This window comes from Brachionichthys hirsutus, chromosome 10 (assembly GCF_040956055.1).
Source record: "Brachionichthys hirsutus isolate HB-005 chromosome 10, CSIRO-AGI_Bhir_v1, whole genome shotgun sequence".
In the NCBI taxonomy this organism is placed as follows: domain Eukaryota; kingdom Metazoa; phylum Chordata; class Actinopteri; order Lophiiformes; family Brachionichthyidae; genus Brachionichthys; species Brachionichthys hirsutus.
Genome location: NC_090906.1, coordinates 12617254 through 12632799, shown reverse-complemented (window position 1 = coordinate 12632799; position 15546 = coordinate 12617254). Strand labels below are relative to the sequence as shown.

General features: G+C 46.3%; 1 protein-coding gene across 1 annotated transcript in view; it reads right to left on the bottom strand.

Moving 5' to 3' along the window:
- Positions 1-15546, bottom strand: part of robo3 (roundabout, axon guidance receptor, homolog 3 (Drosophila)) — a 51585-nt gene that overhangs the window by 24795 nt on the left and 11244 nt on the right. The window contains 1 exon segment of the mRNA XM_068744399.1: positions 13436-13762. Within this exon segment, the coding sequence (XP_068600500.1) occupies positions 13436-13762 (327 nt within the window).

The following is a 15546-nucleotide window of genomic DNA, read 5'->3' as shown; positions in this document are numbered from 1 at the left end:
AGGGCGGGTTAGGGCAGGAACCCTGCTTTAGTAGACAGGATAGGATTGTATAGAAACATTCACAGTCTTAGAACAAAAAACACCTGAAGAAATAAGCCTTAAATAGTCATTAAATCATGAACAGAATGCAGGTAATGTGTGGTGAGAGAAAGGGGGCAGCAGTGTCAGTGAATTACCGGTACAATAAATCTGTAAATACATAAATAAAGTAAATAAAGTACGCAGCTTCTCCTGTGTTGTTTCCCAGCTGCTGGAAAAGGTGAACGGGGTTAGTCCAGGAGAAATATTTGACTGTGCAGTTGAAGAACACAGAAATCCTCCACGCTGGTCTGAAGACTTAACAGAAATTGATTTTTTTTTTTGTTATTGTGGTTATATAACTATAATAATCTTTGATGCCGTTGGTTCGCTGCCAGACTACTCTGTTAATAACACAGGTGTGTGCTTTCCTTTGTGGGAAGCAAGCTGAAGAGAAATGGTTTTTCATTCCAGTGAAAATGTCGATTCTGAAGGGCTAACCATCAAGAAAATATAGAATAAAGCCCCCCCCCCTCAGTATATTTATTATGCTTTTGGATTTATCACCCCATTTTGATTTTGTGACTCATCATGCTTAACAAAAAGAATCCAATGCAACCAGTGCTAGTTTGACGCACAAAGCTATCGGTAGCATAGTGTAGCGTAGCAAGCAAAACTGAAACAAGAAGGATGCACAAAACAGTTAAATGTCAATGTATAAACCAAGTTGGGAGGTTTTTTTGTATTCTGCGGAGGCTACTTTACTGAATGTGGAGAAGCTAACCCTTTGTTTGCCATCATGTCTATTCATAAAACATTATAGACACGTCTTTGAGTCGCCGTCTCCCTTACCTATTCAACCTCTTGTTCCTGTTACCTGAGGCTTTCACTTTTTCCTTTCTCATTTCAGTCTCTAGAGCTCCGTGACCTCTCCGATTACACTTTGAAGGACGGTTTTGCCGTCTAGAATGATAATTCTAGTCAGTCAGTGAGAGGCCAAAGCCATGCAGGCCTGCAGGCTAGGAGTCTGGCCTCAGCCACACAGACCACAAAGAGAATAAACCAATACGATGGTTACAGCGGCGACCCGGTGTGGCTGAACCCCCAGCAACGATACAAAACCACCCTAGTGGTCTGAAAACGAGATGCTCACAAAATCATTTTAACACCACGACCGCTCCTCTGCATTTATTAAGAATGTTCCAAACAGCAGCTCTATTCAAATTGCAGCAGGGGGGGGGGGGTTACATTTCTACCCTTATATGTTCCATAGAGAAATCCTGGATGGCAACAACTTGGTGTGTGATTAATTGATGTGTGCAGATTGTAATGTGTTAATAATAGTGGCATTTATTCTGTCGAGGCCAGGAGTGGGCGTTACCTTATCAGAACAATTTAAGGTGATTGAGTAACATTTCTACGAACCTGTATTGTTCTGAGCCAGTGAATCATTGTGCACCACTAAGAAAGCACTCTAAGAGATGATGTATGACCAAAGCTGTGGATAGGATATTCAGAAAAGAGCCAGAATATTGTTGAAAGAAAACAACAATCTGTAGCTTCATCCATCCACAAATTCTCAATTGTATTGAGATCTGGGATTTGACTTGGCTGCTCCAGAACATTCATCTTTTTTGTCTTTGATCCATTGCTGTGCAGCTTTTGAAGAATTGCATGCTTGGGGTCATCGTCTTGCTGGAAAAATAAAGTCGCAGTTCTGAATCAGATTGTCCTCCAAGATTTGGCAATCGGTTTCTGCAGACATTTGACCCGATACCGTGACAAGCCTTTCAGGCCTGCTGCTGGGAGGTCTCCCCAGACAATGGTGCTGGTGTCCCCCACGTCTTCGGACAAACAACATTCTACCATACAGTTTCGACCGGTGAAGAACTCCAGCAACAGTTCCGTGAAGTCTCTCCCATCTGAGCGACAGAAGCTTTTATCCATTTCAAAGTGGTCATAGGTGCCCTCCTTCACCAGGCTTATTCTTGACCGGTCACTCACCTTGTGAGGATGTCGGCTCTAGGGAAACAATTGAAGTACTTTGAATGTCCAGTGAGTTTCTTGGAGTCTTGTCTCTCAGTCTGCAGGCCCTTCTGTCCGTGGTGCTGCAGAACCTGGACACAGTACTGCCTTCTGCCTTCTGCCTTCAATGAATCTGCCTTCTTCCACCCACCGAACCATCCGCACGAACCCGTTTACACGCATTTGAAATGCTTGGCCATCGATAGAAAACGCTCAATGTCAAATTGCGTGTGACGAAAGCCCATATTTCTTGTTGTCAAGATAGCGTGGCGTGCTCTCTGGGTGAGGGCGAGCGTGGCTGGAGCAGATAAATCAGCCTGTTGTGCCTCGAATCAAGGTCACGGGAGAGAGTGTTTAAGGAGAAGGGAGATTTTTCATTTCATCATTAGCTAACGGAGAACACGCTTGCTTTGCCGCGATAACACACGTCTCCACCATTCATTGTGGGGGGAGACGTGGAGACCGTTCAAGGAGACCTGCTGGTTCCTTTCCATATCTCCAGATGTGAGCAGAAACAGGGTGTCTACAAGTATATTAGGCACTGGCAATTACCCACGAGGCCCTTTAGGACCCAATTTAAGTAGGTGCACTTTGACCCTTTCTTTAAAGCCCTTCACCAAAGCCAGAGTAATCTCCACCAGTGGGTATAAGGCAGTGCGCTCCAATCAGCGCACCGACATGCAGAAACACACAGGGGACGAGATAAGGCTCATAAGTGCATGCGAGACAGCGACGTCTGATCGGAAATGAAACCCAGGAAACCCTTACAAACTAGCAGCGCATCATAAACATGTCCGGTGTGCGACTAGACAACATCGCCGTGTAGATTTGAGACATCTTGCTGTTATTAAGGAGCTGTGGTGTGGCCATGAGGGTAAACATGTTTGGGAGTCAGTTCAGTGGAGCTGTTTGATTTGTCAGGCAGTCAAATCCAATTTCCTAACAGATAAACGGTGCATGAGACGGATCTCCGAGGCTTTCGGTTCAACTGTTAGAGTTTGGTACTTTCACGTCTGCTGTATTTGCTTGGAGCATTTTTAATTTGAGGAACGAAACTAGCTGCATGTGGATAATTAGCATGAGCCCCTGGATAACCAGCCAACTCATTGCAACAGGGCAGTGCCTCCTTGAATTTTGCTGTTGTGCAGAGGTGAGATTTGTCCAAACAGTTTTAGGCTACGCTGTCAAACACAGCAACACTTTAATTTTATTTATCCAGCGCTAGTTCACTTAATATGCTTCGAACGCAAATGCACCATTTCCTGTACTGCATTTGTTTCAAATTAAAAGCCCTCTGGTATTTCAAATTGAGTTCTTTTTTATTGTGAAACATTTAAATTGAGTAAATTTCTTTTTTTTAAAATAAGCATAATCACTATCAAGCTGATATTAACATCAGGCCTAATTTAGATTTTTAACCTGAGTGTCTGCTGGAGAATTAAAGCACGCTTTGTCCCGCTAAATGGCAGCGAGCCCAGCCCGACCATCGGCCGCCGTCGTTTTACACAAAGACGAGCACATCAATCACACAAAACAAATGACATCCATCTGCATGGAGCATTGCAGTTTAGCGCGTACACTGAATTGGAAATTCACTACAAGCGGTGGAAAACATTCTGTGCCCCCCCCCCGACCACGTCTGGACAGTGATGCTCGTCACTGACTGAGATATCAGGACCCTGCTGTGTATCAGGGCATCAACTGTCCACTTAATTGGACATGAAAAATACCTTGAGCTCAAGCTGACTTTTAATTAAATGGCTTCATTGCTCTCATTAATGCCCCCCCCCCCCCCCATCAAATAAATATTCAGATGCCAGAGACAGAATGATAGATAGTTCCTTAGCCATCAGAGAAGAGTCAGAAATGGAGGGAGGTGGGTGGGAACATGAAAGGCATCCTCAGGTCTAGGCTGTGTTGGGGGGGGGGACTGGGGGGGGGGGGACTGAGCCGGCCATTGGTCCATCACTCATCCCCCTGTCATCCTGACATGAAGCAATCTGCTGTGGCGAGAACACGCAGTAACACATCGGCTCTTTCACGAGCAGCATTTTCTCTCTTCCCCTTGTTCCCTCAGGCAATATCAGTGGAGGTCCTTGGGCCTAAAAGGGGCCCCCACGAGGACCCATCTTCCATCAGTCACTCTCATTATCCAGAGTGGACCCCGCCTCCCCTCCCCGATCCCTATCAACCATTACACATGATGAAATGGCCCATACAGGATATTGGCGTGTGTTTTTGGTGGATATGAGGGGGTGGTTGGGGAGGATGGACGGGAGGTTAGATGGGGAGGGGGGGGGTTGTCACATTTGGAGACAGATGTCTGTACTGCTTTTAAGCGCATGATCCCCCCCCCCCCCTCCCCACCCAATACAAACACAGATTCTCTGCACGGCAGCTGTAGCAGAGAAACACCCTCTGCATCCAATATGACCGGCTCAGTCCAAGATTTGAACTCCCCTGTGGTGTAAAACACACACACACACACGCACACACACACACGCACACACACACACACACACACCTCTTACCATTTACTTATCATCAATATGTTCTGACAGCTGACGTTAAACTCCCCCCCCCCCTTCAAATAAACAATGCGGTTCATTTTTCCCGTGGTCCTTTGGGTCACTGGGACTAAAAGTCTTTTATGTCCTCGTCTAAATGACTTAAGACGGATTCGTCCTCATCGGGAGCCACAGCAGAGCTGAGCCGGTGCTGAAGCTAAATGAATGGGCATTTCAATTACTGCCTCCACGGGTCCGGTAAGGTCACCTTCTCCTTAACGCGTGCCCTTCGTCTCCAGCACACACACACACACACACACACACAACCTGTTCATCAAAGTCAGGGGCGTGCTTTTCACCCTCAAATTTACTCCTTCCATTTTCTTTTGTCCCCTAGCGCATCAGATCACGTAGCCATTAAGGTCAGCTGAGCCCATTTAGCAGCAACACCCCCCCCCTCCAGACAGAACCCTCCTGCAAGTGCTGCCAACCAGCCCAGCGCTGATGGTTATAAAGCAGCTGGTCCCACTGGCCACGATGGGAAGAGCATGAAAAATGATCTCTGGGCAGCTCTGTCAAACATTTGACTCCAGCGTTTCCTCCAATTAGGAGGGGGGGGGGGGGGGGGGACGAGCTGAGCTTTACTTGACTAGTTAGGAATTTACACATTAAGAATCCAAAGCCGGTGGGCGCCGATAACGTCCAAATAAATAATGGGGTCTAATAGTTGTGATGCAGGCTGCAGCCAATGTCACCGAGGGCCCCACACGGCGCAGGGGGGAAAGTGTGTGTGTGTGTGTGTGTGTTAATGAGGCACATGGCCCGTAACATCACCAAATCAACATCGGGTACCTAAAGCGCTGACATGACCCCCCCAGTAGAAGAAATGTACTGGTCTTTGCACCCGTGCGAGCCCCCGACGCGACTGTGTGTGAGTGTAGCGGGGTGCTAAAGGCTCTGGGCCGGCCCTCCGTCCCTCCGTCCCTCCCACTAGACGTTTACTCTCCTCTCATTCCTCCATCACTCTTTCATTAACAGATGCATGTGCACAGTCTCAAACAGAGCAGAACAAGCCTGAGGCATGCTGAGCACATTTAAATGAAATAACCATTTTTTAAGATGGGGGGGGGGGCGTTAGTATTTTATACTACTTGGCAGGCAAATTTGGAAAACTATGGCAAGGACTGCAGTGTGTGTGGATTTACCAGTCTTCAACCCATCCAAGCCAAACCCGTAACAAGCCCCCGGATCCTTGAGGGGCTCCAACAACAATGCAACATTACAGAGGTGGTCGGAGCCCGATGTGTGCGGGCAGCTAATGAAAAGAGGATTACTTTAATCTGGTAATGGCCGACGTCGCGCGGCCTGTAGCGGAGGGGTAAAAGGGTCATTGTAAAGCAGCCGAAACCCTTCACGGCACCACCGCCCCCACCCACCCCTGCCCCAAGCTGACCCCGTGGCTACTGTCGTTCAACCGTCCGGAAAACTAGAAACAGTCTTTAGCTTGACCTCAAGGGAAGCGGGGTGACCCGAGATGCTGAAAGACAATGGGGACCCCCCCCATCAAACATGACCGCACTCTCATCGAATACGTCATAAAGCAGCGCGTCTGCGTTCAGCTCAGCGAGACGACGACAGTCGAGCAGTAGCTGCAATCCAACGTAAAGTCTAGTCCGATAGCCTGACCTGGCTTCACAGTGCTGGGAAAACACGGCGTATTTCTATAAATCAATAATAATCGTGTTGGTGAAACAGCAGCATGTATCCGAGATAGCCCCCCCCCCCATGACAGGCTTCTTCCACCAGTGTTGTTGAGAACAGCCGTTTATCATGAGGCAGCTTGACATGGAATTCTGTCACAACCAACCCAAACCAAGCCCCCGTCTGCTGGGAGAGCTAAAAGCTAAACACAGAGAAGGAGGATCCTGACAGCTGCTTGTAAGTCTGTGAACGTCTTCCCAGTCCTGTCATTTCCCTCAGCGGGGGGGGGGGGGGGGGGGGGCACCTTGTTGTCGTGAGGCTCCACTGTTAGGTCACTGACTCTGACACTGTCTGGTGACGAGGGGGAGAATCTTTTCCCCTGATATCAGCGCCTTCTTGGTGGTCTATCCTCATCAGATGACACCCCCCCCCCCCCCTTCAAGCAAAAGACCAAATGAGTCCTTCCTGTCAAGCCAGCAGATGCCCATGCATTGTACCCTGCCTCATGCCCGGCACACTCTCACCTTGTTAGCGTGCCCCTTCACTGAGGTGGCGGAGGGGCAACCGAAGGGAGGGAAGAGCAACAGTTCCAATTTTCCACCTTGTCAACGAACTCCAAAAACAGATGGATCTGGATCTGAAATCCATTTAGCGCCACTTGGCTGACTTAAGCCGCCGTTCATTGACCTTTTCCCAACTCGAGGTGGGAGCATGTTGAGAATCTTGAAATGAGAAAATGAATCTACACACGAGTAGAAATCAATAGGCATTTTCCACAGCTATTCTAGCCCCCCTCCCCCCCCGCCGCATTTACTAGTTTCCGACAGGTCGAATATACAATACGTGCACCGGTAGTATTTCCAAGTCCTAAAGAGCGAATGTTTCTGTCGATGAAAAAGTTCCGAAGATTACATTTAAGAGAGGAAACTGCTTTTGAAACAGTCCCTGTGCCATTATCAGTCAGGGAACTGGACAGGTATGATTGGACCGAGCAGAAAGGGAACAGGAAATGAGCTCCATCAAACACCGAGCGATCTGATGCCGGAGGACGCCTTTAATGACGCTCCTCAATAAACAAGGTGAGAGCGTAACCCCGTGTTCACACGCAGGAAGGGAAGCAGGCCACGGACATAACGCTTATTAAACCTTCGCCAACAAAATCTTCTGTCATTCAAATATTAATTACTCACCGAGTGCTTTGAAGTTGCTGCACAGTTAGTGCGGCAAATGTTGCCTAAAATGTCATCTTAGAAAAGAAGACTCCGCCTCCATTCTTTCATGTCTTCCCTTTTTAACCGCCCCGTAATGATGCCCCGATTGTGCTTGATTGATTTATTTGAACTGCATATTGATTGCGCTGCCCCCCCGTGCTCGCCGTGTCATTAGTGATGCCCCAACCCCCCCCCAGATGTATCCCGCTCCTGCCGTTTGAGATGAATCGATTGGCTTGCTTTGCGCTATTCCCTCTGCGATGCGTACTCCTCCTCATTCCCAACCGCCTCTTCCTTTGGACTCTGTCCTATCAACGGCAGTAGCAGGCTCCTTGCCGCATTGGATGACGCTGCTGCCGTGGGTGGTGCAGCGAGGGTCTGGGTCTGTGCCTGCGTCGCTACAATGCAAAGATCACACTGCGGCGGCTAGTCAGCTAACTAAAACAAATAAAACTGAGCTTTAAACCTGCAGTGTAAACTGGCAAAGCAGGACCGCTACACACTGCAACGACGGGCGTGTAGTTTGCAGCCTGACGGCCATCAACGGCTATCGTGCAGCATGTGATCTTGCTTGTGCTGCACGTTATTAGCACCCCTCCTAGGGCATGCCATTTTTAAAAAAGCTAAATATTTTCCATTTTCTGCCCAACTGTTGCCGTGTGACCGGGGCCTGAGACAAAGGGGCCAATTTCATTTCTTCCCTCAGAGAGTTTAAACTACTGTGCAGAGTCTTTGTGTGTAATGAAGCCGGCTTTTCTGGATTTTAATCTGCACACTGAAGCAACACACACACACACACACACACACACACACACACACGAGACAGACCCTGGTGTAGTTTTGCCAGATGGCTATTGTTGGCCTCAATGAGCCAAAACAGAAGGTAGCTGGCATCCTGTTTTAATATTAAAATTTGAAAAAAGGCTCATTAAAAGTGCTTCTCATTTACCGGTATCTCAATAAAACACATTTATTTGCAGCAAATTCTAAACAACAAAAATCCGATGCAATGGCTTCAACTAGACTGAATGTGCCTTCATCCCTTCCACATTAGTGTAGAGAGGAACACCTAAAAGCTGCTCATGGAAACCACCGAGTTGAATCGATGATGTCTTCCTCTCATTTGGAGGCTTTCTATTGAATTGCATTTGTTGTTGCTGTTCTCAGTGTGTGCACATTGCGTGCACACGTGTGTGGTACATGCACAATGAAGGTCCAGAGAAGGGCCACTGACGACAGGAGGACGGTTGCGTGGGGCAGGACAGCGCCTGTGATCAGCAGCTCTGGCGGACAATGGGACATGATTGGACACAACAGTTGGAGCGTGGGGGCTTTATTGTCCCCCGCAGCCCGCATGGACCCCGTGCACCGCTGTCGTTAGGGAGGGGGGGGGGGGGGTACAGCTCTTCTTCACACCACCTGTTGTTAACGCCCCCCCCCCCCCCAGCCCAATCCCCTTATCCTGCTTTTGTCCCACTAACCCCTAATGACACACACACAGACACACACGCTCATCGCTGGTCGCACTCGCCTTTAGCACGGTCTAATTAATTCATTGCTATCCTCCTGAGGGGAGGGGGGAGGGGGGGTTGACTGGTGGGTCTGGCTCATTGACCGGCAGAAGGGGTTAAGCCAGACCGGGGCCCGTGGCCTCACTCTGACCATCTGATCCTCCTCTTTTCAGACCAGAATGGCCACTGGCTCATTTCTCTGCAGTCTCATTAGTGAGGCATGAAACACACCTCAAGGCTGCCACAGACACAAGCCCGGGGGGGGGGGGGGCTCGTTACCTTCAGACCGATCAGTGGAGACGCAGGAAGGAGGCGAGGATGAGGATGGTGGATACCGCCGTCACGCTCCCGCGGGGTCAAGAGAGGGTGAACATTCTTTTATTAATCATTGATCCTGAGGTTGTTTTGTGTCAAGATTATATTTGATCGTTTGCATCCATAGAAAGGACGCATCTATAATCTATAATCAACTCACGCATCTGAACAGGTCGAGAGACCTCCAACCCATAATCCATACCATAAATGTATTACGTCTTAAACATTCAAATGAATGTTTTGAATTCCATTTTAAGTTTCCATCCGATTTGATCAGATCAAGGAGAGTCATGCTGTTATTTTGTAAATTAAAGGAGTTGAACGTGATTTATTCTAGGAGACAGGATAACTCATTTGAAATGCATTACGTTTATGTACAATTCTTGAATAAAAAAATCACCTCACCTCGAGTCACCTCGAGCTCTTTTATCAGAGCCATCCAGCCTAAACCACCTTTTCGATTGCCACTCTTTCCTAACCACTCAAATTGTTACAACTTCCAAATCCATACACTCTTCTTCTTCACGGGGGTCTTGGTGATCAGGACCTTGGTGTTCAGTCTGACAAGTGTGTGTGTGTGCGCGTGTGTGTGTGTGTGACACAGAAAGAGAAAGGAGGATTCAAGCGGTGACAGTGATTTTCAGCTGTCTCTCGCTCTCTTGGGGTCTAGGATTACGACAAGTGAGAAATCTGGCCCGCACTTCCGTTACAAAGACTTGGGCTGCGCACACACACACACACACACACATACGCTACAGCAAACGTGCACAAAGGCAGAGGAAGACATACGTTTCAGCACATCTTCACCTGTTCATTCCCAAATTCCACCAAAGCAGCTGCAGCTCGAGGGTCCGACCTTCAAACAACCTTTAAGATAAGGATGGTTGGTGTGTGTGTGTGTGTGTGGGGGGGGGCTCTCACGTTAGCCCACTCAGTTTTATTTGACATTCCTACGACTCCACCCCAGCATCTTCCCTCCTCTCTTTGTGTGAATATTGATGAGCCATAAAGCCAGGCAGCAGAGACCAAGCAGCCCTAATAAAAAACGGCGGCAGCATAAAACACTCAAAGGAAGCGCCGCTAGGAACTGAGGCAAGTCACTCTGAATGTCAAATCCCCACCCAGGGGGGGTCTGGCCCATTAGATCTATTGTGATTCACTGACTTTTATGCGTCTGACATGAATCGGCCTGTGCTCGGCTTTGTAGACCCCATTTTTAGGATCAAAGAATCACTTTAAATGCGTGAAATCTGAGAGGATTGAGGTGTAAAAATACGTATTCTGGAAGGAAATAATCAGTTCGGTGGTCAGCAGTGTTCCTGTAATGCAAGACAGTGGAACATACAGTTTGGATATAACTGGCATTGATACAGAACAGTCTAGATTCTGCTTCTAATTCTTCCCAAAATTAAGAATTTCCTCCTTTTCCAAATCTGTTAAAACAAAAACAAACAAAGCTAAAATATGTCACAGCGTCTAATACCGTTGAAGCCATATGGATCATTCAGCATCCAGCACAACGCAGTCAGGCTGAACCTATCACAGGAGCGGATTAAAAGTAAACTTATCGGAGCAAAATATAAAAATAAAATACTTCCTTGAACATGAACCAGATTAGATAATAAAGACAGACACCAGAAACCTTTATATAGAAAGACAATAATGTTTATTTTTAGTTGTTAATGTAGCCCATGTCCATCTGCTAGCATGGAGGCAGATGGACGCCCACATTAGGGGCCAGTGGGATGTGAAACTGTCATATTTCTACGAAAAGTGACTTTTTTGTAACAAATTTGCCAAGTTAATATGAATTAAATATTCTATAAGTCTAATAAATAATATGAGGTCATCGGCATACGGCTTCTGTAATATAGAGGAGACTATCTCGCTCGTTATTTTAAGATCTCCCTCTGAACATTCTCAGAGCTCATGCATCACATTTATTCATCAAACATGTCATCAATAATAAATGGGATCTGTTACAGAGGTAACTAGGCAGAACCTGCCCTAATGGGCTATTAGATGTCTAATTTTCAGTATAAATGTTTGTCTATATGAGAAACGATGAGCATCAATTATTGGATATCTTTGGAAGAAAAGAGTGAAAAATGTTCTGAGCGTTTACGATACATTATTTCAAAGCCAAGGCACGATATGTTCAAAGTATTCATAGTCACAATCTGGAAATAGATTTCAACCACTGCCCATCTGAAATCTGCTTTGAGGGGCAAGTCCAAAACCGAGGGGCACATTTAAAAAGAAGGGCTCGGGCAAAAACAGATAAATACGACATGAGACACTGCAAAAAACCACCTCTTCCAACCGTCAGGCCGGGTCTCCGTTCCTTTCAGCTGAGAAGCAAAAATGTGACCCCTTTCAGCACCACTGTTCTGAGAATACGTTGTTTTCTTCCCATCCCCACCTCTGTAGTTCTATTTTATTTTATGTTATTTTTTAAACTGGTCTCGGTTAAACTCCCCCTGGCACGACTTCAGCTTGTTAAAAATGCAGCAGCTAGACTTTTAACGAGGAACGGTCCGAGGCCTCACGTCACTCCCGTTTTAGCCTCGCAGCTTTGGCTGCCTGTCGAGTTCAGAATGGATTTAAGATTCTTTTAATCACTTATAAGCCACTTCACGGCTCAACTTCTGCCTACATGTCTGAGCTGCTGACGCCTTAAACCACTGAATGGCTTCTTAGGTCAGCCAGCCTACAAACTAAAGGAGCTGTCAGCGGCTCCCCCCCACCCGAGCTCTGGAATGATCATCATAAGTCCACATCTTGTAAAAAATGCATTGAATTCACAGTCACTAAGGGGTCCGATATGAACTATCATGGAAAATATCTTCTGGATCTGATCCAGAATGACGTCATGAAAAACTATTACATTTTAACATTAAAACCATTTATGGATTCAAAAATCAGTTAAAAAAATCAACAATTTTCCTTTTCATGGTTGGTGAATAAAGACACCAAGAACAATCTAGAACCTTTTGATGATGATCCAGATCACCATGTGGACGATGTAAATCCAAATAGGTTTGCCGTCTCCGCGAGCTTTTCCAGTATTATATATCATGTACTAATATATGCATATATTACCTAAAACTGCAAGAAATATCACCAACATGTTCTCAGTTTGTAAAGAAGCAAATTCTAATGCTAGAAATTAAGACAAGCAAAAGGGAAGCGCTATAGTACAGTGCCAACAGCAAAAATCTAAAAAAGCATAAAGCCTATGAGGAGTTCCGACGTTCTACTGGTTTTCACGCCTCGCATCGCACCCATGCTGCTGAATCGGAGGGTGATACATGGGTGTAATACAGAGAACCTGCACTACAAAGATAGAATCCGAATTCTGGGACCTGTGAATAAACTTCCACTTAATAAAATAAATCTAAAATGCAGTGTTTTTAAGAATCGACAGGCAAAACCCATCACGGCACTGTGCAATGATGCGAGAACACACAACAACCTGGAAGCAGCAACAGAACAATCTGCCCTCAGCTCCATTCTCACAGTCAACATCGACCGCCGGCTAATTTCTACGCCGCCTACTTTGCCTGTCAAAGCAAAGTTGTACATTAATGGCGTTAATTGCTCAATTTAACAGCAGAGATTTAATTATCTGCGTTTCATTAGAGTGCGACGGATCCTAAGCGGTCCTGCTGTGGAGAGAAAAAAGACGAAGCGCCTGTGAGGAACTTGTCTGACAGGAGTTTGTTGTATTTTAAGGAGCTGTAACATCTGCTAATGAGAAGCTGCCGGCGAACGGGAGCCTTTCCTCTCCTCCCTGCAAAGCCCGGTTTTTTAGCTTTTGCTGTTCAGTGGTGACGACGATTATCTCTTTGCAGGAGCAAGCTGTCAACCGTCTACATCATCAGGGCCGGGGCGTCCAGAGCTGGTCGTACCGCGACAGAGGCCGGGCCCTCTGGACCACGAGGAGATAGGAAGTGATGAGAGCTGGGATGGAGCGTTAAAGGGGTTCTTTGGCCGCGAGCTGCCAGGAGATCTCGCACCGGGGTCAGAGGTGGCGTCCGAAGTTAACTCAGCCATGCGACGGGATAAGAAACCAAAGAGCCTCATGGCTGCCTCTGCAATCGTTTTAGTTCAACACAAACTGGCCTCAATAACATTGAACACTCACTTGCCACCTCCAGCGATGCGTTGCGACTGACCGCCTCACCCAGGTAGTTCCGCGCCACACACACATACACGCCTTCATCCGGTTTACTTCGCCTCCCGTGCACGATCCGCAGAAAGAAAAGGGAGCCGCTGGGTAAGAGCATCCGGTGGGATCGAGGATCCTCTCGATCCGTCTCCACACGCTCCCCGTCTTTGTACCATTCCACCATCGGAGTCGGTCGCCCTTCCGCCTTACAGTTGAGGGTGGCCGGCTCGCCTTTGGACACGATCAGATCAGAGGGGTGTTCTATGACCCGTGGAGGGGCGTCCTCTAACCTGGGTCTGGATCCTGCAGAAAAAAGACAATGCAAGGAAGAGAGAGTAAACATTTAGATTATCGAAGGCGGACGCTCAGAGTTCTGGCTGAACTAATGAAATATTCACTTCGGAATTCTCCCCAACGAACTTTCCCATATAAATATGGGAATGTCAAGACATTTAAACTTGCGTTTTCCACCTGACAGAATTATTTATATCACTCAGCATGGTGCGAGTTGCTGCAAATTTCTTGTTAATAGAAATGTACTGTTCACAGGCGGTGTTTATGCCTTCCTTTTTAAAGTGTGATTGAAAGAAAGAAATGAAAACAGGGACAGGAGCGCCCTGAGATTGAGGCAAGGTAATTCCCACAGGTTGTTGGTTTTTTTTTTCCAGCTTTGAAATTGCTTTTTCTCCCCTCCATCTTTCCTCTTCCTCCTTCAATTTGAATGAGAGCATGTTGGCAGGATAATTATGCATGAGACGCAATAACACAAACTCAAGCACCACGAGGTATGAGGGCAAATTTCCCTCTGGAGAGCGCGTGAAAGAGCGACAACAGGAGGCGCGTCTTCCCAGTGTTTGTCAGGCTAACCGACTTAAACGTATTTCTTACTCGACACCTTGAGCTACGCTGTTCTTAATCTAAAACCAATTTCACCATTGCGAGATTTAGCCACGGTATACAGCAGCATATAAATGCACTGTTTTTAGAGCATCCAAAGCAGGACTCTTGGTCGGACTGGGTTTGACAATTTGCTGAGCTTTAGAGATTTATAGCTCCTGCGTCACAAAATATTGTTTTTCTTAAGATCCACTCCCACGATGCTGCGCTCAGATCATTTCTAATGAGTTATAATTCAATAGGAATTAAACATAACTTGATGCGACTGACTTTTAGTCTTGATGAGAGTTTTAGATTCAGCATAATTTAATTTATCTGACAGGATAGCAGAATGAAATGAAAGTCAGTGAAATTCCGATGTGCATAAAAATAAGCTAATTGCAGAAATGGACAGACATTTAGGCCCCAGACAAAGTGGACAGAATATTCCTCGTCACATCTGGATGTATGGAAGGCTTGATGGAAAGACTAGGGTAACACTATATGCTCTCTCAGGTGGCGATAAAGAGAACTTGGTTCCTGTGTTCTTCCTCCGATGTCCTGTATCAAAAAGCCGGTTCAAAACTGGAACACCATCCTGATGATCAGCCTCCCACTGTTCAATTCATTTATATAGCACCACCTCACAAAACAGAAATATATCTCAAGGCACTTTCCAGATGTAGCAGGGAAAGACAAAACCCATCTTTGGCGACGGCGGCCAGGAAAAACCTCCCTTTAGCAGGCGGAAACCTTGGACAGAACCTAAGACTCATAGTCACTAAAAACAGTAACAGCAATATCCAAAGGCAACTTAAAAGCTGTGAAAAGATATTTCATGAACTTTAAAGTCACACAGCTTTGATAAAAAAAAACAAGTTGTTGTTTTATGGCATCTTGGAACATACATGCACACTTTGTGTGTTAACAGAGATATCAGCACTTTTTTTGTTGCATCACCATGACAACCAGTAAGATTGAGGGGGTGCTATCACCGAATGGAAAAAAAAGAAAAAACCCAGAAATGTTTCTGATACCAAAGAGGCGGTACCACATAAAGTCAATCAAAATAAAACCAGTGACGAGTAATTGTTTGAAATATTCTGTAAAAAGATACAGAAAACATGAATATTTATTTATTTATTTCTGGTTTATTTGAATATGGACAAAGACAAAACATAGACACATGTAGCACAAGTATCTGATGCCTG